The sequence below is a fragment of the Pararge aegeria genome, chromosome Z (genome assembly GCF_905163445.1).
Source record: "Pararge aegeria chromosome Z, ilParAegt1.1, whole genome shotgun sequence".
In the NCBI taxonomy this organism is placed as follows: domain Eukaryota; kingdom Metazoa; phylum Arthropoda; class Insecta; order Lepidoptera; family Nymphalidae; genus Pararge; species Pararge aegeria.
In genome coordinates, this window is record NC_053208.1 from 20,489,625 (window position 1) to 20,516,594 (window position 26,970).

The following is a 26,970-nucleotide window of genomic DNA, read 5'->3' on the forward strand; positions in this document are numbered from 1 at the left end:
GATCGCAGCGACGCGTCGCGACATGCCGGAAACAGCCCGGTCTGACATCCACTACGCAGGAGTAAATTATCACCTGATGTTTTATTAACGCCACTAATGTTAAGCCTGTAACATTTTATCTAGACACTACTGAATTAGTGATACTACAGACAATACCAAAATACCTAATACCACACACGTATAACATAATGACTGTGTTTTGTTGAACCTGGAAGGATTTAGTAAATTTCTAATTAACAAAATTTGTGTTGTTACATCGGCTACATATGATGTGGATGGATACCTTATATAGCTATGATTAGTTTAAGTTTTAGAAAACAAAATGAAAATATGTAAAAGAAATGCAAACTAATACGCTTAAGGCAGCGCGATCCTCTTTTATTCCACTCAATACACGCTGACAAACGTAGTTTTGAAAATTTTAATAAGCGACCACGCTTTTTTTAATTACTTCTCAATCTTTTGCAAGAAATATATTGATGTACTAGCTGTTGCCCGCGACTTCGTCTGCGTTTGATTTTGTTTTTTTGATGTGGCATTAAATTTAGATGTAGATCTAAAAAAAATTAAAGTATTCAGTATCGCTAAGCCTTAAATGAGGGGTTTGCTGTAGTCCGCTGAGGAGTTCTGTCCTCTATCTCCAACCACAGTTTGGGCAAAATTAAACAAATATTATAACCTCTATAGTACAAAATAATTATTTACATCGGTTGTAATTTGTCGGAGTTATGGTGTAAATTTGATGATTTGTATTGTTGCATAGTCCCAAATAAGTCTTCCTGACAATTAAATTATACATTAATAGCCGCATCATATGAGTCTATTAAAAACGTATAAAACACATTTTATAATAAGCAGCACGCCTAAGAAACGTGTGGTTATCTGCGTTTCACAACAACAATCGGCCTTCTAAATGGGGTTATCTAGGTTCATACTAGTGTGGCTATTAAGTGCGATAAACAAAAGTTTAAATAATTAGATCTAATGTAAGTTATCCAAACTGATATATTAACCTACCTTCAAATAATTGTGATTCGTACCGAAATAATAATGTTTGTTTAATTAGAAGATTACGAGAATAATATGTTTATAACCTCCGACGCAAAAGCGACGGGGTGTGTGTGTGTCTGTCTGTGGCAGTGTGGCTTAGTATTTCACTAAAGGATTAACCGATTTTGATTTAGTTTTTGTTTGAAAGGTGAATACGTCTGTGTTCTCAGCTATGTTTGCGGTTTAGGTACACATTTTTTAACACTTCCTCAATTTGGGTATCAAATGAAGGGGCTTGACTAGTAGAACACCATACACTATGTCAAATTACAAATCTACCATGGCCGCTTCCACAAAATGGTTAATTATATATTTTTTTTACAACTACCTCAATACGAGTATCAAAAGAATATGCTTGACTAGTAGAATAATGTACACTATGTTGAAAGTAGGTTTTAAAATTCAAAAAAATTTCAAAATTTAAAATTCATTTATTTCAAGTAGGCCTTATATAAGCATTTTTTGAAACGTCAAGTCTGTCTGTTTTTAGTGACTCTACTCCACCGGTTCGCAAGGCAGATTCTACAGAGAAGCAGCCGGCAAGAAATAAGGTTTTAAAATTTAATTATTTTTAAACAAACTAGGATCGCATAGTATATAAATTGCTATAGCTCCCATATCTTAGGGATTCTTTCCGAATTTGTAATTCTTTCGTTCCATTGTTCCGATTTTATATTGTTAACAAGTTTACCACTAAAAGTTAGTCCTTGACTGAAAACTCACAACTCACAAGGAGGTATAAGTAATGATGCAGTCTTAGATGGTATCGGCGTAACCTGTTAAGTGTATGGTAGTTATATTAACTCTAATATATAATTTTACTATATTCTACGTACGTATATACGTTATACTATTAATCGGTTAAACGCGGCATCTTACTGCAACGCTTAAACACTTAGTGGCACGGCTTCGTCGGTATTGGTAACTAGCTGCGACCCTAGCATCCCAGCAGGCCACGCCGGAAAATTCCCAAATTTGCTCAGAACTTATTAAACCGCATCGCTCAACACTGTGCAAGGAAAATCTTCAAAATTATTTACTCTCATTAAGAAATAAGAATAAGATTACACCAGCGTATTGACCACGTATATATATATGTATGCATGCTAGAACAAAATGTACTACACTTATTGGTACTTAATCGGAGCAATATTGGCAATTTAATATAACCTATTATGGATGAGAGACATCGGTTGCGGGTTGATGGAAAATGAAGCGAAGCACGCTATCGCTCCTGTATTCAATTTCATAGAAAAACTTATTTTATGTCAGCGAATTTGCTTGATCACGAATAGCTTGGATTGATCACCTACGATCAAAATGTTATTATTTAAGCAACTTATTTAAACACACGCAAGTCTCTTTTTGTTAGTTTTAACTCAATAAAGCGTATATAAGGCTCAGTAAGGTATATACATCATACCACAGAATACATTTTGTTAAATTACACAAGTTTATCTCACAGTACGTGAGTACTGTACATAAATCCATAAGTAAAACTCACATATGTAACTCTAGTCTTAGCAACATACAACCAAAGTCACATCAATGCCTTGAATTAAGATGGCCCTTATTTGGGGAGCTATCAAAATCGCTATTTCGCTTGATAAAGTTTGTCCATATATTATGTCAAAAGACTGTCTCTAACGCTGCAGCAGTTAATGAATTTCAGTCATATAGTTGAACAATAACGCGCTCAGATAGTAATATAATATCGTAGGTACATCATCCACAAAGGTAACCAAAATGTTCGACTACAATAGAAGGTTCAGTTTCGGCCATTACACCCTTTGGCGACAAAGATAGGCCTACACAATATTTTGTATTCTCACTTCAGATAGAGTTCGATTACCGATCGACATTAAGCAAACGACCCTTTCATTATTAGTTCAATTCTAGTTATTCATATTTCCAGGCTGCGGTCAGCTTGAGACCTACACCAAGCAATAGTATTCAAGTAGGTAAATAAGGAAATATAAACTAACGGCATACAATTTACAGTTTCAAACGTCTAATATGGAATCCCTATTTTTCTACCTATTGAAGCATAAAAACGAGCGGATAATAATTTGCATGCCAAATTTGCGTGTTTTTTTTTTTATTAACGATCATGCCCGTTAGAAAGCAATGATGAGGTCTAGGTTGGAGCACGCTTGCCTAGAAAAAGCCTATTCACACTAGCCTTGAAGGTACTCATATTAAACGTGGCAGGAAACACAGTTGCCGGGAGGGCGTTCCACATCTTGGCGGTACGTTTCAGAAACGTGGATAAAAAACGTTTCGAGCGTGTTGATGGAATATCAACCACATAAGGATACCACCGCTCACGGTGTCTCGCTGTTCTGTGGTTCTACATATTTTTTTCTGTAAAACTAATACCCCTGTATCAGCTAATAAATAAAACTGATTGAATGATGGATTGAAGCAAGCCTTATTTTGCGGAGGTATAAACAATGAATATTTTTAATATAACTCTATAATTATTATTTCATCGTTACTAACTTTATTATAAACAGCAAATATTTGTATGTTAGTTTGTTAGCTTTGCTTTGTTAATCTGTTTTCAATAAACTCTGAAACTACCGAACTGATTTTAACCTCACCATTAGAGAGATATTTTATCTAAAATTAACATAGGCCATATTATCTAATTTCGTTAATAATAAGATTGTTGCCTTAAATTATGGTATATGGAAAGAAAATCACAACAAAAGGCACTAACGAGCTGTATTATTCGCGTGCACAAAATTACGTAATACATACGCATCTACGCATGAAGGACAATATTTTGTTGTTTAGTCAATCAAGAAAATAGTCCACAGATCCATATACCCTTTATGAATAAGTTACAATAACTCATCTTATTGCGAAAAAATATTTAAAAAGGAAACGATCATTTTTAATCACAAGTAATGGGCATTAAATAACAATCAGTTTATTCATATTAGTCCGGGGTGGAGCTGAGTATTTTTTGTGACGATCCAGGGATCAAAATCCTCGTGATCCATATTCATACATGAAAACCTCTAAACTGATGATGCAGCTATCTTAAGTTTAATCATATTAATGGTCTTTGAGAATGTATGAGGAAATCATTTATTAAGTAGGTACTTTAATGACAAGATACCAGTATAATTGCACGATACAATGTCGTTAAGCCCTTGTAAATCATTGCAGAAGTGGGAAATTAAAACGTAAGGTTAGTTTTATAAAAGACTTGGGTTATTATTGGGGACTTGGAATCTGGGAGCTCAGGCTTACTTGCATCGTTTTAATCGTGCATGTTAACTATTTGGTCTTAAGTTTGGCTTACCATAATTTGTTTTTCTTGTTGTGCAGAACTTCATAGATTTAAGAACAATTAGACAAGATATTTGATACACATTTTGGAATACTTAAACTCTGAGGCGACGATAGTAAGCCTTCTGTGGAATTTTTAATTTTCAGTTTATTTTCCCCATGCTATATACCGCTGTGTCGATGTAGTGGTGAGCATCTTCTATTACGGATCATTAGATCATGGATTCGATTCCTGGGTTGAGCCAAAAATTCTTAGGTGTTGGTAGCATTCCTCTCAAGAAAATGTCAGTAGAAGCCTGGAGTGAGGGAACGGGTGATGTCCACCCCAGTTTCTCAAGAACACGTTAAATTCGTAGTCTGTTATTATAACTAATACCTATGTCATTATAAACGTGAGAGGATTTAACCTTGTTGAGGTTGGAGGTTAACAGAGAGTCTTTACCATAAATCTCTCTTTCCAATTATAGAGGAGGCCTTTGTCCAGTAGTGGGACATACCTAGGCTGAGAATGATGATGATGACTATCATAAACTTGAAGCATTTTAAAGATAAACAGTAACAATAATAATCAGATTTTATTTTCCGATACTTTTATAATACTTATATAGATAGGTACATTGAAACTGCAATGTCACTAAGCGCCTGAAAATAGAAAGACTCGTGTAATGGCTCAGTTAGGCATGGGTTTTAAACACAGTAGAGACATGCAATTATAATACAGAATATCGATTCTTGAAAACACGCAACTAACCTAAGAATAAAACAACATGTCAACGTTGACAATAACTAGGATGTTTAAAAAAACCGCCATAGATGAAATTAAGATAAATTATACTGTTTAAATTATTTTCATCAGTTATATTTATAAAAAATGATAATGTTATTTTTCTAATAGTGAAAAAATTATCTCGATGTTTTAAAAATAAAATTACAATTATATAGGTTGGCTTCGTTTAGTTATTAAACTCTGACCCGTGATCGCTATCAAGTTTACTTCATTCATTCAAGTAGCTTCTCTACTTGAATTATAAACATTCGATTCGAAGATTGCGTCAAATTACATAACTCTATATATATACTTGGTGGTAAATTATATTACAGATAATGTCGTACTATGTTGACCGTACCTCCCAATTATTGACTGCGAAAACGAAACGAAAAACTGCAGACTATCGAAATCGGTTTTGAAATGAAATAATTCGAATATTCAATCAACACAATAATTAGCGGTCACAATATTATTATTTCTTGTAGATATCAAAGTCATTCACAACTATCACGTAATCATTTTTTTAAAAAAACTATTTTAGTTTTTAAAATAAATCATTACACGTGATTATTGCCAGTTGTGTGGCATATAAAATTCATAGATATTAAATATTTTGTATCATAAATTGTAAACACATCTTACAGCATTGCCATAAAACTATCCAAGTTATTCGAAAAGGTTCAGTAACGATTATAAAGTACCTACTTAATCCCTAATGTAAGCTGTCAAATCTATCATCCTAAATTAGACGAAGCAATGGGCTGAATGGTCAATGATCTTTGCTCTATCCTGATTGAAAAACATTGAACAAACATAGGTACGTTTTAAAGAAAAAAAAGTAGCTATTAACATTGACATGCAAAGAGTACATGACACTGATAGATAAAAGTATTGTAATAAAAAATAATAGTACAAGTTTGTTAGTTGGATAGATCCAGTTTAAATTCATATTTTAATATCTTATTCTAAAGAAAACTCTATCTAGGTATATACAAAACCTTTTTAATAAAGTAGAAAATGTTTCATTACCTACTTTAAAAAATCTGAGTTTTAAATATATTTCATTTGGGAGTTAGACTAGGGGATATCAACTAATTTGCATCTTTACATTTAATGAAGAAATGTATATGCATTGTTACGGTAAAAGCTGTTTCATAACATTGATCACACACAACTTAGAATAAAAAGACATATTATGATATATCCTCTCTTTCAGAAATAATGTAGGGTTTGAAAGGTAGGTTGACTTCACTTTCGGGAGGCCGAGTTCGAATCCTAGCACGCACCGATCATATTCATCCACTATGCTGGGATTCTCAGATTTCCAAAAGCAACGTCCTTTTGTTATATATAGGAAAAAGCCTTGATAAAAAGGCAAGGATCTAGTGGTTTAGTTGCATGTCAATTTAATAATAATCCGCACATACACTTTATTTTTGGATTTTTTTTTCTTATTTGAGCTGGGTACATGGCCAGCACTGGGACGGTAACAGGTCTAGGATTATGGTATAGATTTTAATTTGTTGGATTGAATAAGATACATTCACTCATGTTGGTCCCAGATGTATGATTTATACCGTTTCAAGCAATTTTCAAAAAAAATGAACTTTGACAATTCGATTCGATGTTATTTATATCTTATATATATATTTCTTGTTTGCGTATTATGTCACTGAACTCCTCCTAAGCGGCTAGACCGATTTGAATGCATTTTTTGGTATGCGTTGGGTGGCACCCTGGATGGTTTAGATTCACAAATCAGCCCGACAGATGGTGCTGGGGTCCGCTAGTATGCATTTTTATCGTTATATAAGATTTCGTTGATTTGAGTGTTTTTTTTTCATCTTTAGGTGATACTTTCCAATAGGTCCGATTAAAATTTTGACAATATTGGTTTCGTACGGTGACTAATAATTGAATAATATAAATAAGAAGTGTGAATTTTTCATAGCAATTTTGTTCAATGTTTCGAAAATAACAGAACAAAAGCCAAAAATATAAATAATGTTTTCAAAGCCACTGAAAGTACTTAACAAACCAAAATGTGTTTTCGTGCTCCTTTACTTCTTCTACTGAGCTCTTTCAAATACAGGTATTTTTTTTTATTCTTGTTAACTGATATAGCACCATTCGACGATGATGCGTATAAAGTTCCGTTACATTATTTTTTTGCATTCACAAAATAGTTAGGGGTTAATAGGGTTAATAATGTATAGTTTAATAATGTATAGTTAATTAAACTAAAACTTAAATCGGTGTCTTTTTTACTCACTCACAACTTCGCCTACTAACTCTCACTGCTCCACTTACTTACACTGCTGCACTTACTCACACTGCTACGTATACTAACGTTTACTGCTACGCCACTAAGGAGAATATCATGTTTAATAAAGTCAAAGTCAAAGTCAAATATATCTTTATTCAAATAGGCACATAGATGGCACTTTTGATGCGTTATTATATACAAAATGTGTACATAGCAGTGAGTAGTGATGGCGATAACTACAATCGTAAACTTAAAACTAAAGCTACGAGGGTTCCAATCGCGCCCTGGTCTAAGATGATAATATGATACTATAATATGTTTACTCTGTATTGAATCCATCTTGTGAAATTAATCCAGGAATCTATTTACTGCGTCACAATCTTAACGCATTTTGACAGACATTGAACATTCGTATGAACCTATCAGAAGACTCAACTTAGATACCTACCTGATAATAAATAGGTTATACGGTCAAGATAACACAATGAGCACATCTCATGTTTACCTAATAAGCTTTCGGTTATCGCGTATAATATTAGTAAGATCACAGAATTTACTATAGTATTTCATCTGGTTCAATAATTTTTGACCACGTATATAATTTTGTACTACTTATTGTTTTATATGTTTATTTTTTATTAGCTGTTTACCGCGTTCTAAGTCCGCGTTTTCCTGGGAAAAAGTAGCCTATGTTACTCTCCGTCCTTTCAACTAACCATATACCAAAACTCAATTTCATTGGTTGCGTAAGTAGGGCGCGAAGGACGGACAAAAAACAAACAAACTTTTGCATGCCTAATCGCTATCCCTACTAATATTATAAATGCCAATGTTAGTTTGTTTGTTACGCTTTCACGCAAAAACTACTTAACCGATCCTCATGAAACTTTGTACACATATTCTTGGAAGTGTTAGAAGTATTATAGGATACTTTTTATCCCGACATTAAGCTCGGCTCCTTTGGGAGAGGGGATGAAAGTGATTGACGATTTTACACGATAACTCCAACAAATTATAACTGATTTAAATAATTATTTTTATACTATAGAGGTTATAATATGTATTTAAGAGAATGTGGTTGGAGATAGAGGACAGAACTCCTCAACGAACAGCAGCAAACCCCTCTTGTAAGGCTTAGCGATACTGAATACTTTAAATTTTTTTACAACTAAAACTAAATTGAATGTCAAATCAAAAAACAAAATCAAACGCAGACAAAGTCGCGGGCAACAGGTAGTATTAAATAAAGGATACACAGATAATTTCTAAAGGAAGGTTAAGTCAGGCAGGTAATCGATCTTCAAATTTTAAGAAGGCATTTTGTGCACCACATTTTGGCTTAAGGGCGAAAAGAAGAAAATAGATATATACATATATATATATATATATAATACTGATAAAAAAACTGATTTGAAATATTTATTACATTCAATTGAGACAAATTTAAGGTATGTGATACTCAATTAGAACAGTTCTAGGCTCATTGTTTCTGTTCATGTCACAGCCTCTTTATATGTGACAAGTATAGGCAAGCCCATGAACTTTTCATTGAAATAAATTGGACGTAACTCGCTAGCATATAAGATCTCTAGAAATAATTCGTGTTAATGGATTTGCACACTTAGCAGTGCTTATCGATTTACTGGCGCCAAGTGTTATCTGGAGATATCATTTGTATTTACATAATAATATATATCTATAATAAAACTGTAGTCAGATGATTTCTGTACTACCAAACTATCATTACAAGTGCGAGCGTATCAGCCGATGAATCGATCTTGATACAACTTGTCACATATATTTAACAAGCTGACCCTGCCGGATACCAAACTCTCCTTCAAACCTCCAAAGGCGCCCACCTATTTACCGATATGGGTCAACGTTGCTAACCCGAGCAACCGACTTATATTTGGTCTCTAAGGATACACGTTTTCAATTGTTTGCGGTCATTCGTATTATGAAATGAAAACCAGCCAAGTAGGTACGAATCGTACAACAAAGAGCCAGTACACTTTAGCATGGAAGTCGCAAAAAATTGGAGTCACGTGTTCACTCAGAAAGTTGACAAAAAATTTATCTGGTTTCGCAATAGCACCCGACAATCAACGTGAATTTCTATATAAGATTGACTAGTGCTGTCACGCGACTTTGTCCACAAATTTTTTCCTCAATATAAAAGATACATCATTTGCTAATTATTAGCTGTAACCACTGCAAATTCCAAGTCATTGGCATTCATAATTACCTTTATTTAAGGTTGCGAGAAAAAAATAAGAGTCCGTTATTTACCATTTCGGTAACTTATTAGGTATTTTGAATTATTAGACTTTAAAAATTCCTTGGCGAACTTTACCAGTTTGTTTTTTATCTTTGGGTATTACACGGGTATTAACTTAGGTGCTTACTAAATATTCCATATATTCTCGTTTTGTTTTGAGGAATATTTCATTCGTTTCAAACACCCTGTTAACCAGACAATTCTCTTTTACCAAACTTAATTTGACATTTCAGGAATAGTATTGATGGTAGACAAGACAAGACAGTTTTGAAACGAGAAAAAAATCCAAACTGATTGTCCATTAATCCGATGAACTGTAAAGCATAATTTTGGAACAATCAACATTTTCTACAGTTTTAAAGTAAACTTTACCATCTTTATAATGAGTAAAAATTAAAAACCTTAATTAGTTAGACTAGTCATTGTAGTAATATGTAATTGCTGTTTAAATATTCATGACACCAGAATATATTTTCTACATTACAAATTATTTGCTAGGTGTATTGTAATGATTGCTATCTAAATATTTTATTTCCTCAACGAATGATTTGCACTATAAACTTAGAAGCCCAATACTCTAATACCCGCCTTCCTGCCTGTGTCCAACAGTTGGACATAAATAGGCTAATTTTGTCAGTAGCGATCAAATATATGTTTTTCTACTAGTCAGTGATGCGATTGTCGCATGATCTTGTCTTTTGTCCACTCTAGCCTCAATAAGTACCAAATTATGATATTGCGCCCGGATTGCGAAACTCATCATCATAAACACGAAGCTGTTTCACTCATAACGAATGTAAACGGTTTAACAGCATCCAGTGTTTTTTTGCCCCTTTACGACCTACCAATGACGCAGCGGTTAAAACTCTCATTTCGGAAGCTGGTAGGTACACAAAACTTGGAAAATTCTGAGCTGGTACTTCGAATTGGCCGAATAACCCAACACCGTTTTGGATTCAATCTCGGAATCGTACCCGGAAACTCGACGTTACATAGTCTAGAGCTATGAAATACGTGATCCAATAGAAGTTCGTCTTACTTTACTGATAAAATTATAACATGTATTTATATATATGGAAATGTTTTATGAGTGGTTCCGTAGGCTTCACCCCTATCAAATTTAACTGACTTCCCTTAATCAGTATCTATTAACTACATCAAAGTTATTTCCTCGATCTATAGAAGAACAAGAAGATATTTTTGCTTAGCGAAAGGAGTCCATGCAAGTTTGAAATACCGAATTTGTTAAAACTAGTAGGTACCGATATCGGATCGGATAATGTAAAAACGCTATGTAATCCGGCCGCTGAAAGAATTTCTTCATGACGTTTGCCAATTGGTCCGGTCCAATAAAACATTAATCAACAGAACTTGATAAAACCTTTTTGTTCATTACAGTATGAATTTTAAAATCTCATATTTTTAACAATAAAATCAGCCCAATGTTATAAATGAGTTCCGAACAGATTGGCTGCAAGTCTTGAGAATTTTTATTTTTCTTGAAACCTATCCAATAAGAATTATAAGCACATTTGTTAAAATGCTAGCCAATTTAATAAAATATCTGGCACAAATCAAGTTAAATTTATCAAAAGTTTAATTATTTACCCCCTTTACAAAGTCATTGTAACAGTTACTAAAATTATGTATGTTTTTGTTATTCTTATATCTTTACACGAGCAATTCTTGTATATATATACATATATATATATATATATATATATATATATAATGTCGCAAAAATAACATATATATATATAAATATAAATAAATATATATATAATTGGAATCTCGGAATCGGCTCCAACGATTTTCAGCGACGAAATTCGTGGAGACGAAATTGAACGAGTCAGCTAGTTATTAGTAAGGCAAAAAATATATACATACCGTATTTTTATCGTCTAGCAACGCCGATTTAATCTCGACCAGTCAGAAATGCCTTCCTTCAAAGGTCGAAGTATAAGAACAAAAGGTGTACAATTTCGTGTTAGCTTATCATTACGACCATTCTTCACCTGTACTTTACTAAGGAGCTAGGAGCTGTTTAAATTGCTCTATTTTTTGTACTCGCATTTCTCGCAGCCTGTAATTTATACATCGTCATAATCATCCGACTGTTACCAGTTGTGCACGGAAGTCCTTTCTCTTAAGATATCTTTCAGGTTTTAGACCCACCACGCTTCTGGGTGAGCTTAAACGATTTTAATTACATATACGTTTCAATAACCTCACCGATGCACAGGGGTAGATATCCGAATACTGAGCCGGTACTGAAGATTTTGTATCACTAGATGATTCTAGTGACGTAGTATGATGACGCCAGTGATCTGGCGTCATCATTATATCGCAAGAGAAATTTGTTGACTTTGATAATAATTATGAAATTGTTATCAAAGATTTTAAACTAAGATTTTAGTGGTTAATCAACATTTCTTAAATATAGTTCAATGGGTACATACCAAGATAATATTTTGGATCTGTCGATACTTCGACCCAGTTGCATGGGTCGTGGTCACGACGGGACTGACCACGGTTACCACTATTATCGTGGTATGTACCCGTTAACTATATTTAAGAAATTATTATCAAAGTCAAAAAGCACGACTACTAATGCAACTGACTACTGTTATTTCTACAAAGGTTTTGTTTATATATTTTAGACATTTTCCACCAACTTGTTCCTTACGAACACCTCCAAGATTCATCATCATCAAATCAACCCATTACCGGCCCCCTGCCGGACACGGGTCTCCTCCCACAAAGAGAAGGGGTTAAGGCCGTGGTCCACAACTAGCTAGCCCAGTGCGGATTGCTGGATTATAGAGAACTCTCAGTCATTCATGTTTCCTAGCGATGTTTTCCTTCAGCAAGTGATATTTCATAACTTAAAATGCGCCTTACTTAGAAAAGTTAGAGTTTCGTGATGGGTTTCGAACCCCGAAAGGTAAGTCGAGCTCCTACCGACTGGGCTATCACCGCTTCAAGATGCAAGATTAAATCGTTTGATTCGGTTATTATATTTGTAAACAGATTTCGTCATAGTTCTATTAGTGTAAAATTCTCATAACACTAAGGAGGGAATCGAAACTTTCAATTGCTAAGATAAATAATTTATTATAATTATCGCACTTGAGCGACTTCATATGTACGTACTCGACATTCCTATCTTTGAGAACATTGTACCCTCACATACAAACAATAAGGTGACCATTATGACTGTTTGATATAAGGATAAATAAAGGTATAACATTTTTTTTATCGTGCATACTTACTTTATAAATATGAACGCTAATAAAAAACAAGCATACACATGTTTGTTTTTATTAGCTTTTAGCCTATGGATACTAAACACACAGCTTCCTTAGTATTCAGAAGACTGAAACAAACGCGGACGCAGCGGGGACACTTATCGAGTTTATAATGTTATGTCATGAATCCATGATAACCTAAACAATCAGCCAATAACCAAATCACAGGCTCAACTAATCATCATTACATCCAAAGTGCTTTTTTAGCTGGCTTAAAAAAAATTTTTAGCCAGCTAAATATTTTATGGACCGTTCGTTCCAGCTGAATTGTTCCTACCTGGAATTATTGTTCAGTGCATATTAGATATGTATCTGCTACCATATTTTTTCGCTATTAATTTTTTTCACTCTGATAACGTGGTTTCATTTTTATTCATTCATTTCTTTTGCTAAAACGTTACTCAAGTCTTATCGGAAAATCAGCGTCGTTTATTGTTTAAGTTAAATTTATAAAGAAGAGCACTAATGATCTGTACACCCGTTCTGATTGGTAATAAAGAGAGGCATAATGTTTCTGTATTTAAATAAAATTTAATGCTCGTAACACTGAACACCAGAATATGAATGCATGATTTTATTCACGTCAAGTTCCAGCGTCAACTTCTTAAACCCACGTGGTACCCACCACCCAAAATTACACCAAAAATCGACCAGCGTCATATTAATGCATTACAATAGTTTCCGAATGATCTTATTTGTTTGGCTAATTATTTTAACTACGTCTTATTAATTAAAAGTAATATACCAGTAACGAAGTTAGTTTGTAATTGTTTTTATCTGATATTTGAATAACTGATTCTAGTAGCATTTCTTCCAGTAGTTGAATAGGTATGATTACATCAACAATGGAAAAAGGTTGTATTCAAAACGTTTCTAAAATATTTAAATAAAAACATTGACTTTGAATGTACTTCCTTCTGGTTCATGGTTACCCTACAAGAATTACAGTGTCCGATTCTTGAAACGCTATTGATACGGGTGTTACTTAATAACGAATCGTGAACCGTTCCAGAGGCTAAACGTCTGGTCCATGATATAATAAGACCGCTCAATGGTTATTGTATGTAGGTACTCAATGGTTATTGTAGTAATAGCCACTGCAAGACACGATGTTGCCATTAAGCCTGTATTCTCCATCCCTATCCCTATCCCTAATTCCCTACTAATATTATAAAAGTCAATGTAATTTTGTTTGTTACGCTTTCACGCAAAAAGTACTTAACCGATCCTCATGAAACTTTGTACACATATTCTTGAAAGTGTTAGAAGTATTATAGGATACTTTTTATCTCGACATTCAGCTCGGTTGCTTTGGGAGAGGGGATGAGTGTTTGACGATTTTACACCATAACTCCGACAAATTTTAACCGATTTAAATAATCGTTTTTGTACTAAAGAGGTTATAATATGTGTTTAATTTTGCCCAAACTGTGGTTGGAGATAGAGGACAGAACTCCTCAGCGGACAGCAGCAAACCCCTATTTCAGATAGTTTGTTAAGTATGTAAGAAATACCTTTAAGTTCCTCCTTCACTTTACTCCATCACAACATTTTTCCCTCAATTATAGCACGAAAGATCGGTGTGACATATGATACGCGGAGATCTAGAACGCCCTTTATGCTTCAGTTTTCTCTGTTAACTGTTATTGTTCTTCGCCTTCAAAACTAAAGTAGTGAATAGAATGCTTTTCTAGCTTTCTAGCCATGTGCTCTACTTTAGGCTGCATCTTCGGTAACCGTAAGGTATATAATTGCAATTAAGCGCACGTATTATAGCATCATCATCGTCATATCGTTACCGTATATCAGATTTTTATAAGATTTTTTTACTGTTTAAGAAATATTACAGCCAATAATAGCAAATAGAAGAACAAGTAAAGTAGAAGAATGTAGCAAATTACAAGTTTTCACAAATAGACGGTGTTTTAGATCGAGTCCCAAATTCTACGATCATGTGCTGCTTGTGTCCAGTATCACTTTGAGGCTAGTTCGTTGTCATCTGGGATCTGTCCACCTATCTAAACTACATTTACCAGTGCAAGGGTGCCCTTGTATCTTTGGACCCAGCGTTCATCGGTTGTCCAATTTATGTACTTTGGGACTAGTTTTGAGGTGTCGGTAAAGCGGTTCTTTTACGAACCTCATTTCTGATATATCTATCTTTTTTTTCTGACTGACTCTTTACACATTTGTCGATGAGGAAAACTACTATATGAAACCTGAAATATGCTTCATCCCTTCTATAGAATTTCTAACGTGTTAATAGAGATATTATTACTAAAGTTTGGATTTTTCCATTTAAATGCCTGATACAGCGCCATCTATTTTGCCATTCTGGCATCGCTTTGAACGCAATATCAGGCTGTACAGCGCCATCCAAGTACCTAATATATTTAGCTTAATTCTTCAAATAAAGAAAAATACAAAGGCCGCAAAGAGGCTTTTTCACAGCAAAAATCTATGGGACGTTTGTAAAGGCTACCGCATCATTTCAAAAACTTTGACGACATTACGTTACATTTAATATGTTACTAGCGTAAATACCTACACCACTGTTGCAAACTGTTATTTCTTTTTCCTTTTAGCTGAGACTATTATATAATCTAAACAATGAAACCATATTATTGCCGCTTTAATTGCCTGTATCGAAAAAAAGCTGCATTTATAATTTATAAATAATAATTTAAATGAATTGCTGTCCTTAGCTAGGATTTGCTTTAGAAAACCATTGTCGTATCCAGTTATTCTTTACGACAGGCAAGACGAGACAAGCTCTATAAAAATTGAAGGAAGGAAGGTACTTACTGTCCGGGCAGCCTGACTCGTCGGCGCCGTCGTCACAGTCGGAGCGGCCGTCGCAACGTAGATTTAGTGGCACGCACCTCGTATCGTCACAACTCATGGCATCGTCCGGGCAAGCTGTCAACAAGATATGTCCGTATTAAAATCAATCTCCCACCAAGCATGTTGCAGATTCTCAAATACTCTATGTTTATAAGATTATTTAAGATAGGGGGTAGTTTCCACGTAAGTAAGGCGATCAGGTAAGTCGTCGAATTTAAATTACAGGGATTTAAAACTGTGCCTGATGTTAAAACTCCGCAGGAGTCCCGTTGAAGAAGAAAAATCGAAGTGAAGGAAAGGTCAGATAGGTCAAATAGGTGCCTGAAGACTGAAATGTCTACTTATTATTGACTCAGTCTCAGGTGTAAGTTTCTGACCTTATACAGTGTAGGTTAATCAATAATTGGACCTCAGCGTTTTATTAGAAATATATATAACAAGTTATTTAAAACTCCCTAGAACTCCCGAGTGAAAAGTATGATTAAAAAATTCATACATTTTCGTCCGGATAAAGTTTAAAAAAAATTATAATAAAAACTAAATAACCTTAATGCAATTTATAAGATAGTTCGAAACTGTCTTTTTAGCTACATTTTATAGAGTTTTAGGGAATCGCGTAAGTTTCTTACAGCAAAATATTTTAATTCTTGTAAAAGATATTTATAGTAAAATTTAGATCAGAACCCTGTGGTAAATCATTCATATATGCATCGTGATACCTCGCGCTACCAACCCGCATTGGAACAGCGTGGTGGGTCTATGCTCGATAACTCTGTGCACGACTCTCTTTAATAATTCTCCCAAACTCATTTTAATTAATTTTACACGGTAAAAAATACCAATCAAACTTATATTTATTATGTCTTCTTACTGATTGTTACTAAAACTTTAAAACTAAACTAGCTTTTGTCCGTGACTTCATCCCCCTTCGTTTTTGTACATAAAACATCCAGTAGTCAAAGTTTATTTGAGAGATGTGTGGCATTCAATTTAGGTGTAGTACTACAGAGTACTTAGTTTGTTTATTCTTGTGGAAAATTGGGTTTAGTTTTAAAGAGAACTTTTTCAATTTATCTCTAAAAATAACTGTTGTGTTTAGTTATAGGCCTTGCATTTTTTAAACTCGCGATAACACCTAATTTGAATGTCCGATTTAATTGAATTAAAAGTATGTTACTGCTATAAGAATACCCTTGATGATTAAACTATTTGTTTGAATAAGAATCAGTACTGCGATACTAATGTATTCCACTTTTGTTTCTACCGGCGATCTAATAAAATTTTCGAACACAAAAGCTGCTATTGCGACTTAACTATGATCTCTCTCTCTTTAGTCGCTCCCTCATGACTGAGGATCGTGATCACTGGTATGGCGAGTAATCTTGTCATATAAGATCTCTCTCCATCGGGTCCTGTAGCACATTTCACACCACCATTCCCGGTATAGTGGCGCCGGGCGTTAGCCTAATTGAAATACTATGCTATAATTTGAAATACACAAACGTAACTGGATATGCAGTTTTTAAATTATATATTTATGTCGATCGCTACAAATTTCCAAATAGACGACTTGAAAAAAGTCCATCTCAAGCATAACTCTAAATTGTCAAAAAATAAATTGGCATTAAGTATAAATATAAAAAAATCTTTCACTCTAGTCTATATAGATCTCCGTTCTTTCTGGATCGGCCCAAAACATTTAAGGTATTTGGTTTTCCTGATAAGAAATTCTCAGTAGGTGGGAAGGCATTGGAAGGCAGCGGATAATTATTACCCAAAATGTTTGTGATGATGATAAATAAATAAATATACTACGACAAAACACACATCGCCTCTAGCCCCAAAGTAAGCGTAGCTTGTGTAATGGGTGCTAAGATGACTGATGAATATTTTAATGAATAATATACAGTGACACCCAAACACTAAAAAACACTCATGCCCATAACACAAACATTTTCCAGTAGAGGGGATCGAACCCACGGCCTTGGACTCAGAAAGCAGGGTCGCTTCGAACTGTGCCAATTGGCCTTCAAAATATAAGCAGACGAAATATTTTGCGCTATGAAATCGTTTAGTATTCTTAGTTGATTAGTTTTGTATTATAATGTTCTGATCATATTATCTATAGCATTAATGCTACATGACGCTAATGAGTTATCTTCATATATGAAATATATGTTTGTAGACCAAATGAATTAATTTATGAACAAAAAAATAATAATTAATTACGTTTATCCGCTTTTATATTACCAATCGCGGCATCTACCTATGATAACCAGAATTATTATATATTTTTATAGCTTCCTTTACTGCCCGGTTACAGTATTTTAATTAATAATTTATGAAAAAAGTATACTTTTTTTTAACTAGTCTGGAATTAATAATTTTGTATCCTCCATTATGTTGAGCTATCAAAACTATTTAAGAAAAAATCTAAAATGATGAAAGACATTTAACGCGTATTTTTTGCAAAATTGATATAATAAAAATATCTCACAGTAACTTCTCGTTGTTTCAGGTGTTTCTGTGTATGAATAGGTTTCTTGCCACTGCCTTCTATCGTCTGGCCTCTCACTGGGCCTCTCGCTGGGCCTCTCACTGGGGCTCTCACTGGGTCTTTCATAATCAGGTCTTCCATAGTCGTTTCTACCTTCATCGGGTGTTCCCTCAGGTCTGTCATAGTCGTTTCTTCTTCTTTCATCGGTTGATCCCTCAGGTCTTTCATAGTCATTCCTTCCTTCATCTGGCGATGCTTCGTTCGGGCTTATTTCGTTGGGCTCTTGTTCATCAGGGTTTCCGAAGAAAGGTGTCTCCTCAGAAGGTCCATAATCATCACCACCTTGGTAAGGAGGAATTTCTTCAGTGGTTTCATTTTCGTCAACTCCAATAGGTTTTTCTCCGAAAATATCTTCATTATCAGGTGTTACTATATCTGGTAATATTGTTGCGTCAGGATTAGAATCACCTCTCTCAACTTCATTGTATTGATTTTCATTTTGATCTATAGATTCGCTGTCGACAAATCCTATCAAAGAATAAATTAAAACGTAAATAAAATAAAGAACCAAAATAAAAATAATAATAAAAAATATATAAAAGAGATTGCTTCCTAGCTTTTGCTCTTTCCATTTAAATAAAATTAAAAATAAAACAAAACATTAATTTAAAGTAACCAAATAAATATTGATAAGCTATCACCGAGTCGTCCCGATAATCCTTATTGCTATGCATTTGTTTGAAGATGATCGTATGCCACCTTTAAAAACCTTTAGCTTTTTTAAAAACGTGTAGTTTAATGGGTAATGCTATACAATATTTAGTACCTATGAAACTTTTTGTATTCAATAAACTTGAATGATATGAATTGATATATAAAATTCTACAAACCTGTGTGAAGAACTGTTGCACTAAAGTCTTTATCATTGACGATTATTTTATCAAGCTTCCTTTTGATCCTAATGTATTCACGCAATGTTTCAGATATTCTATTTGTGTCATCCCCAGTAACGATGATGTCCAGCGTTACTTTACAAGAGAATTCGTCTGCAGGGCGTGATCTGAAAATAAACACCAAGTTGTTTTTTATTAATTTTTTCAAGACTTTGATCTTTCATAAAATAATTTTTCTCTTAAAATTTGTCACCTTTTCATATAAAAAATGTAAAGTTTGATGATGAAAATTAATCGTAAGAAATAAGCTATTACATCCTTGTGGCACAAGATAAGAAAATTTCACTTAAGCCTGGAGGGAGTTAACCAAAAGGCTTGAGGGAGAATTTAGCGTGCGCCGGTGTCAGCTTCGATCACTACGGAATAGTTATTTTTAATTTAAGAGTTGGAATCGTACTCTCAGTTGATTAGTGTGCAGATGGTTAACCAAGAAATTTCCTACTAATTACTGTAGAAGAAGTACTAGAGTTTCCCCCCGACTTTGTCCGCGAGCTACTTCTGATAAGCTACCTATATAAACTTACTGCCTTATGTATCACTAAACAAACTCAACGAAACTTTAAACCCTTGGTTCCTGTAAAATGCAATAATTCTTTTTGTGTTCCATCGGTATTTCAAAGCCCAAAGCTTTGCCCAATTAAAATGTTTTCTTTGGTAGTTTTGTAAGCACAGGTAATAATAACCACGTAAATAACATTCCGGAGAAGCAATAATTTATATTATACTAACTGTATTCGCACTAGACTGGCGCGGTGGGTTCCAGGAAGATCTCGGAACACTGTGTTCACAGCCCCAGCGAGGGACTTGGAGAAATTCTGGAACTCGGGTGAGTCTCTGTTGGAATACTTCTCCCGGTATGGCTCCATCACTACGAAGGTAACTCGTAGAGTTTCTGGAACGACAAATTACATTTTATAAAAATGTAGATAGGTATATAACATTAGTAAGAGTAGACCCTTATTATGTGACTGGGAGAAACGCTTCCAAATTCACTTAAGTGAATTTACACATTTTTCATTCGTCACAATCATTTGCCCCACAATTTGCAAAAACTCAAAAAATGGGATATGACAATGGATTAGCAGACATAAATATTTTTGGTTTATGTTTTATTTGTATAAATACCATCGATACAATCAGTGGGATAAACGTCATATAACCGACATTAAAGATAAGCCAAAATTTTTAATATTTAGTATTTTTGAATTGTATTTTGAATTCTAGCATAAATGCTAGAATCCAAAATACAATTTACATTAATTTATTCGGTAATTAAGTATTACAATTAAAATAATAGTTTGGTCCTACAGTGTTTTAGAAGGTAAAAGTATGTATTTCAATACGAGGTCTAAATTATTAAAAGCGAGTTACTTCAAACTTTAAAAATTCATATAAATTTAATAGACCTATGCACGTCATGTTTTTATGATCGTAGTGCCTGAGCCTCTACCAGATTTACCCGAGAAGGAGCCGGCAAAAAAATAAGCAGTTTCTCTTTTAATAATTTTACAATTTAACAATCATTTTTCTGTCTTGTGTCAGAAGAAAGCAGGACAGCCTGCTCCCAAGGAATGCCATTAATAGTATGCACATCGATACCGTGTTTTAATATATTGTATAAACTTAAGCATATTTTAATTTTTGTGATTGAATTCTTTAAAACTGCTTCAAAAGTTTATCAATTGATGTTTGATTTGCATCTACTACACACTACCCTTGTTAAGCTTTTTGCCTTTGATAGCCCAATTAGCTTTCTCAGAAGCGATAGGCTATGCAAATTTTTATGCTGAAGCCTTACCCACTAGACTATCACCGCTTTTAATATATATCATAATTCAACGGTAAGTTTTGAATTTATACACTTACTTTCTTTTAGTTCGGGCTCTAACTCGGGCTCACGTGCACCTGACCCACCATTGAGGTTGTCGTCGTCTTCGCTGTAATCAGACAAAACAGAAATGATTAGATAAGGATAATTCATCATAGCCGCCTATTACCGGCTCACTACAGGGCACAATGAGAAGGGGGGGTTAAGGCCGCTGGCAAAGAAAAGATGAGAGATCGACGTATGATGGTCATGTATATGGGGGAAAAAATCATGTTACCAGGAAAATAGATATATATTTGGAAAGACAAAGAAGCAGGAAAACCAAAAAAGATATATATGGTGTACGTGAAATTGTAGTGGATAGTGAGATGACAGCTTATAGAGTTAAGTGGAAGGAGGAAATGCTGACTGAAGAAGAGAAAGCGTTTAGGGGTATTATCATAAACGCGTTGCATTATATCCTGCCTACTATTTCAGCGACTAGTTGAAATATTAATCAGACTGGAAACTACTTGGCATCATCATCAACGGCGAGCACATAACTAAACTTCGGTTTGCAGACTGTCAACGATATAGTCTTACTCCCAGAGACTCTGGGAGTAAGACCATAATACGATGCTCAATGACCTCACCATATTTTCTCAACGGGTGAACCTACGAATCAACATGAGCTGAACGCGTGCGTCTTCGAATAATGCGTGTTGCTGACTATGGATCGCTGAATATGGGTCTCATAAAAAGGCTCGGAGTATCTGTACATAATCAAATCAGGAATAAGGAAAAGCAGCATTATTGACATAGCTCAACGAGTCACGAAGCTGAAGTTGCAATGGGTAGGCCACATAGCTCTGAGATCCAATGGACGTTGGGGTCCCAAGGTGCTGGAATAGCAACCTCGCACCGGTAAACGAAGCGTTTGCAGACCCCCGGCGAGGTGGACAGATGACATTAAACGTGTTACAGGGAGCCGCTGGAAACTAGCGGCCCAAGATCGTACGTACGACCGTTCGGAACTCCCTATAAAAGACCTATTTACAGCAGAGGATGTCAATCGGTTGATATGAAGATGACATTTATAAATGCCGAATTTTGGTGAAGTTAGTCATTTAAAATTAATTAAATTATTTTTCGGCGACATGGTTGCAATTTTTTTTAATCTACTTGCAAAAAACTTAAACATATTTGTTGCTCCGTTAAGGAGTTAGCTTAGTTAGCTCATAAAAAGACACACGCGAAAAGACAATTTGTTTTATATTTTAAAGAGATAAAACTTAACTTACATCTGTTCGTCATCTTCGGTAAAGTTTTCTTCCGGTTCGGGTGCTGCTGTCGTTTCGGTATCTGAAATTATTAACATATTGAATTAGTAAAATGGTATAATTATATGATATTGTAATGCATACACAATAACATCTTTATTATCATAATCTCAAACGATAGACGTCGAATGAAGAGCACGTAGTTCGATTGCATATAGAGTTAGGTACTTACTACCTACTTTTTTGGAAATAATGTTAAAATCAATGAAAATTACATCATTTTAATACATTATTTAGAACCTCATTTAATTAAATACTAGCAGTTGCCCGTGACTTTTTCTGTGTTGGTAAAGATCTTTTTTTATAATAAGTAAGGTAAGCCTGACAGCAGATGAGAATACAGTTGTCACCACCCCTACCCTTAGGAGACTAAGGGAATATAAAGGAGAACGGGCGGCAGCATCCTCTGTGCTACTTCTACATCTACAAGATCTTATATTGTTATAGGCTCTTGTTACGAAGGTAAGCCGTAAGTATTTATGAACTTACTCCAAAACCAAGCCCGCTTGAGTCGTCTCAAGTGGCCACCGATTCCGGAGTCTCGATCCACTTCGAGAAATTCATTCGCCAGGTCATTCTCACCCTCCCAGTAGATGTCCTCGGCTGCAGAAGCCTGGAAATGAAAAGAATAAAAACTTAAAAAAAAAACTTAAACCCTTAAAATATGAGTTTTAAAAAAATCTATTATATAAAAATCTATATCTAATCTATTCTACAACATTTTTGTGCCGTTGCTCTTGATAATTTGTACTACAATATTCCTTCTTATATAGTTAGCAAGGAAAATATATATTCTACATTAATGGTTGAGGAGTTCTACCGGCACTTCGCCATTAGCTCCTTTAAAGCAAGGAGAATGAACTGCTTATTAACCCCATACCATTATCGAAGCGCATCCCTTGTTAAACTAGTTCTCTCTACCACCAGTTTCACTTGACCAAATGTTGCTGTATTTGGAAAAAAGTGAAATTACTTCAGAAATACACGCTTAGTGTGCCTAAAATGTTTAAAGAATTCCGTCGATGTATTCAACACCACATACCTCATACCAATCAAAAAGAGTAAACGGGTAACAAATGTACAACAAAAAATCATACATAATTGAGAACCTCCTCCATATTTTAAGTCGGTTGGAAATACTTATTGTGACGGACAAGAAATGATATATTTTGAAAATATATTTTCAAAATTTCAATTTTTTTACAATATGATATATTTTTATAAGTGAAACATATTTCTACTTTTGGAAAAGAGCCTTTTACTTTTTATCTTAGTTTCCCAATTATTGGTTCAATTTCAGTAATTTAAGTATCCCTTGCTTCAACGGTGAATGAAAACATCGTAAGGAAACGTGCATGCTTGAGATTTCTACTATAACTTTTTATAGTTTATAATTTTATTATGTTCATAATAATGTAAAATAAATAGAATAGTCAACACTACTGGCCAAATCATATACAACACGTTGTATATTATGTATGTATATTATTTGTCCACACCTTAGTAGTTTGTTTAAATATGTTGAAGTATATTTTTATATCCGTAGTAAATATCATAGGTTTTGCCCTATCACTAAGATTGTTTTTTTTTACTTAAGGCATCTGAATTATTTAGGAAGCTTGAAGACTTTGTGACTGTGAAGCCCTAAGGCACAGCCAGGGTCATATAAAATGAGTAACTTGTACGGATATCGAACGGTACGATGCAAGCTATTTTTATTTCATGTATAAAGAGAAAAAATAAAAAAAGACACTTTCGCATTTAAAATATTAACTCTCTTCATCCACATTTGCGTCTTCATCCACCTTTATGACGGACTCCTACTAGTTTTTACATACTTCCACTACTAGTATTTAAAAACTAACACGATCTCTTATGCTATCGTATGGAAGCCATATTTTTATCACGTGCCATTCCAGTCTATACTCTATCTCTGTGCAACTTTAATCTAGATCAATCGCCTTGGCGTGATCTAGTTACAAATATCCTTTTAATCTTCCGCATTTAAAACAGTAAGATTAACAGTAAGTTCACTAACTATATTTCGCGCGTAGCTAAGATTCAATTGTAACGGAGAATCAGATTATTTGTAACCTATATTTGATAAGAAGTTTTAAATGGTACATACAACTAGAAGGAGGTTTTGGGATGTCTCCAAGAATAGGTATTTTGGGATTGGTCTGCGCACGTCCCGCCCCGCCCAAGTAACGATTTCGATTATCGCCCTCCCTCTCAGAACAAGCCGTTTGACCTTCTTTATGATCCGAAGTCAAATATACTTTTAACACTCTGCACCTACCCGGCCATCTTTGTCTCGGACTGGCACGCGTCAAGGGCGTTAGGCTCTTACTCATCGGAACGCAAGAATCCGTTACGAAGTATCGTGCATTTCTATGTCCGCTCTCTTACAAAAATAAATTGGCATTACAGTGTTTGATAGTACACAGTGGCGTGCACAGGTATTTTGACCAGGGTAAGCATAAAGAACTAAAATGGCAAAATCCTCCTTCCTTGCCAGTTATATGAAAATATTAGGGTATGCAGTGCTTTTGTGCATGCATGAAGTGCACGCTACTGATAGTACAAGCACAATGACCTGAACAGGGTATTCGACTATATAGATTAATAAGTAGATTATATTAAGATATTGAATGTAAAATTATTTCTATAATGTCATTGAAAATAAGGAAACCTGCGTATAAAATGTATACTTGTCGGCAGATTGGCGAAGTGGGTTTGATTCCCACAACTGGAAAATGTTTGTGTGATGAACAGGAATGTTTTTCAGTGTCTGGGTGTTCCGTATATATTTATATTATTCATTAAAAAAATATTCATCAGTCATTTTAGCACCCATAACACAAGCTATGCATACTGCGGAGCTAGATGGCGATGTGTGTATTGTCGCAGTATATTTATTTATTTTATTATACTAATATTATAAAGTTGAAGAATTTGTTCGGTTGGTTGAACGTACTAATCTCTGTACTGGTTCGAATCGAAAAGAAAATTTTTCAGTTCCATGCTTTTTATTTTTTACGAAGGATATTTTTTAAATAACAGCACAGTAGGTACTACAAATAACATGACCCCAGTACTTTTACCCAGCGTTCCTATAATATTCGTGATCCCGTGTAATTTTTTAATACAGGTGCAATGCTACTCATATTACGTCGTGATAAAATGTATACAAAATACAGAGCATACGTGAAATATGAAAGACGGCTCGTCCTCGTAAAGGTCGGATTTTACCGAATTGATAACCAACCCTAAAAATCTTTCACGCATAAAATATCAAAAAAGGCAAAGTCCGTAAATAAAGCGCTCGAAATTACTCCTTTTTCTAAAGATGTATTTGGTAACACGAGTAGGAGGCAAATAAAAGGCCTCATTAGCTACACACAACAGCGTGCGTTTCACAAATAAATCGACCCTCAAGCCGCAATTAGAGAGGGGAAGCCGCGACGAAGGATTTCTTTGCAATTTTACTTAGTCCAACATGATCCTCAAACGAGTGTGAGGGACGCGACAAGCAAGTTAATGGCCCGGCGACAGACGGAGACCGAGTCTCTGTGACATTGAGATCGTCACCACACATAAAGTATTTTATGACATCAATGTCGTTGTTTCGTCTCGTTCGGCTTCGGCCGTGGCTAGTTACCACCGTACCGACAAAGACGTGCCGCTTAGCGATTTAGTGTTCCGGTGCGATGTCACGTAGAAACCTATAGGGGTATGACTACCATACTCCCTAACAGGTTAGCGCGCTACCATCTTACACTGCATCATCACTTGCCAGCAGTGGCGTGCACTCTATACATGCAAAAAAAGCACTGCATATCCTAAAATTGGAATATAGCTCGCATTGGAGAAGGATTTTTCCATTTTAGGCTATTTTCCTGCCGTATGCATACCCAGGTAAGAAACCCAGTGTACGCCACTGCTTGCCAGGTGAGATTGCAGTCAAGGGCAAACTTTGTAGTGGAATAAAAAAAAGCATCCGTACTAATATTGTATTTACGGAAGTATGTTTGTCTGTTTGTTTATCCTACCCGTTATGTGCCCGCCCATTGCCACTTCAGCTTTGCGACTCGTTGAGCTGTGTCGGTAATTTCTACGGATATCCTAATTTCTAATTTGATCACGCAGAGATTTTCCGAGCTTAGCTCTCTTTATCACCCGCTGAGTGGTGACTTTTATGAGGCCCATAATCAGGGACCATGTTTCAGAAGCATAGGTTATCACTGGCACCATGCACTGTTCGAAGTTCAAAGTTCGATACACTGATATCTACACTTAGTAAAATTTCGTGGAATAGGTACAGTGCTATCCGTGTGCTCAATAATTAAGAGTTTAAGACTTATGAGAAGTAATTAAATTCTTTTCATACCTTCTCACTTTGAATATTAAATACCATATGTAAAAGTCACTTGTGTTAAAAGCTGTTTCTGTGCCAAAATAAATGTTAATTCAGCAGATAAGCCAAACTTATCTAATACAGACAACCTCTCACCGCTTATCTCATCTATTTCTCTAACATATAACAGCCGTTAAAGTC

General features: G+C 34.8%; 1 protein-coding gene across 13 annotated transcripts in view; it reads right to left on the reverse strand.

Annotated features, from left to right (window-relative positions):
• LOC120636036 (basement membrane-specific heparan sulfate proteoglycan core protein-like) overlaps nt 1–26,970 on the reverse strand; it is a 223,810-nt gene that overhangs the window by 127,721 nt on the left and 69,119 nt on the right. For all 13 annotated transcript variants that reach the window (XM_039907294.1, XM_039907292.1, XM_039907288.1 and 10 more), the window contains exons 2-8: nt 22,902–23,025; nt 22,374–22,434; nt 21,132–21,202; nt 19,995–20,157; nt 19,203–19,372; nt 18,313–18,840; nt 15,777–15,890 (exon numbers count right to left, since the gene is read on the reverse strand). In XM_039907294.1, coding sequence (XP_039763228.1) covers nt 15,777–15,890; nt 18,313–18,840; nt 19,203–19,372; nt 19,995–20,157; nt 21,132–21,202; nt 22,374–22,434; nt 22,902–23,025 — 1,231 coding nt within the window. The remainder of the gene's footprint in view (nt 1–15,776; nt 15,891–18,312; nt 18,841–19,202; nt 19,373–19,994; nt 20,158–21,131; nt 21,203–22,373; nt 22,435–22,901; nt 23,026–26,970) is intronic.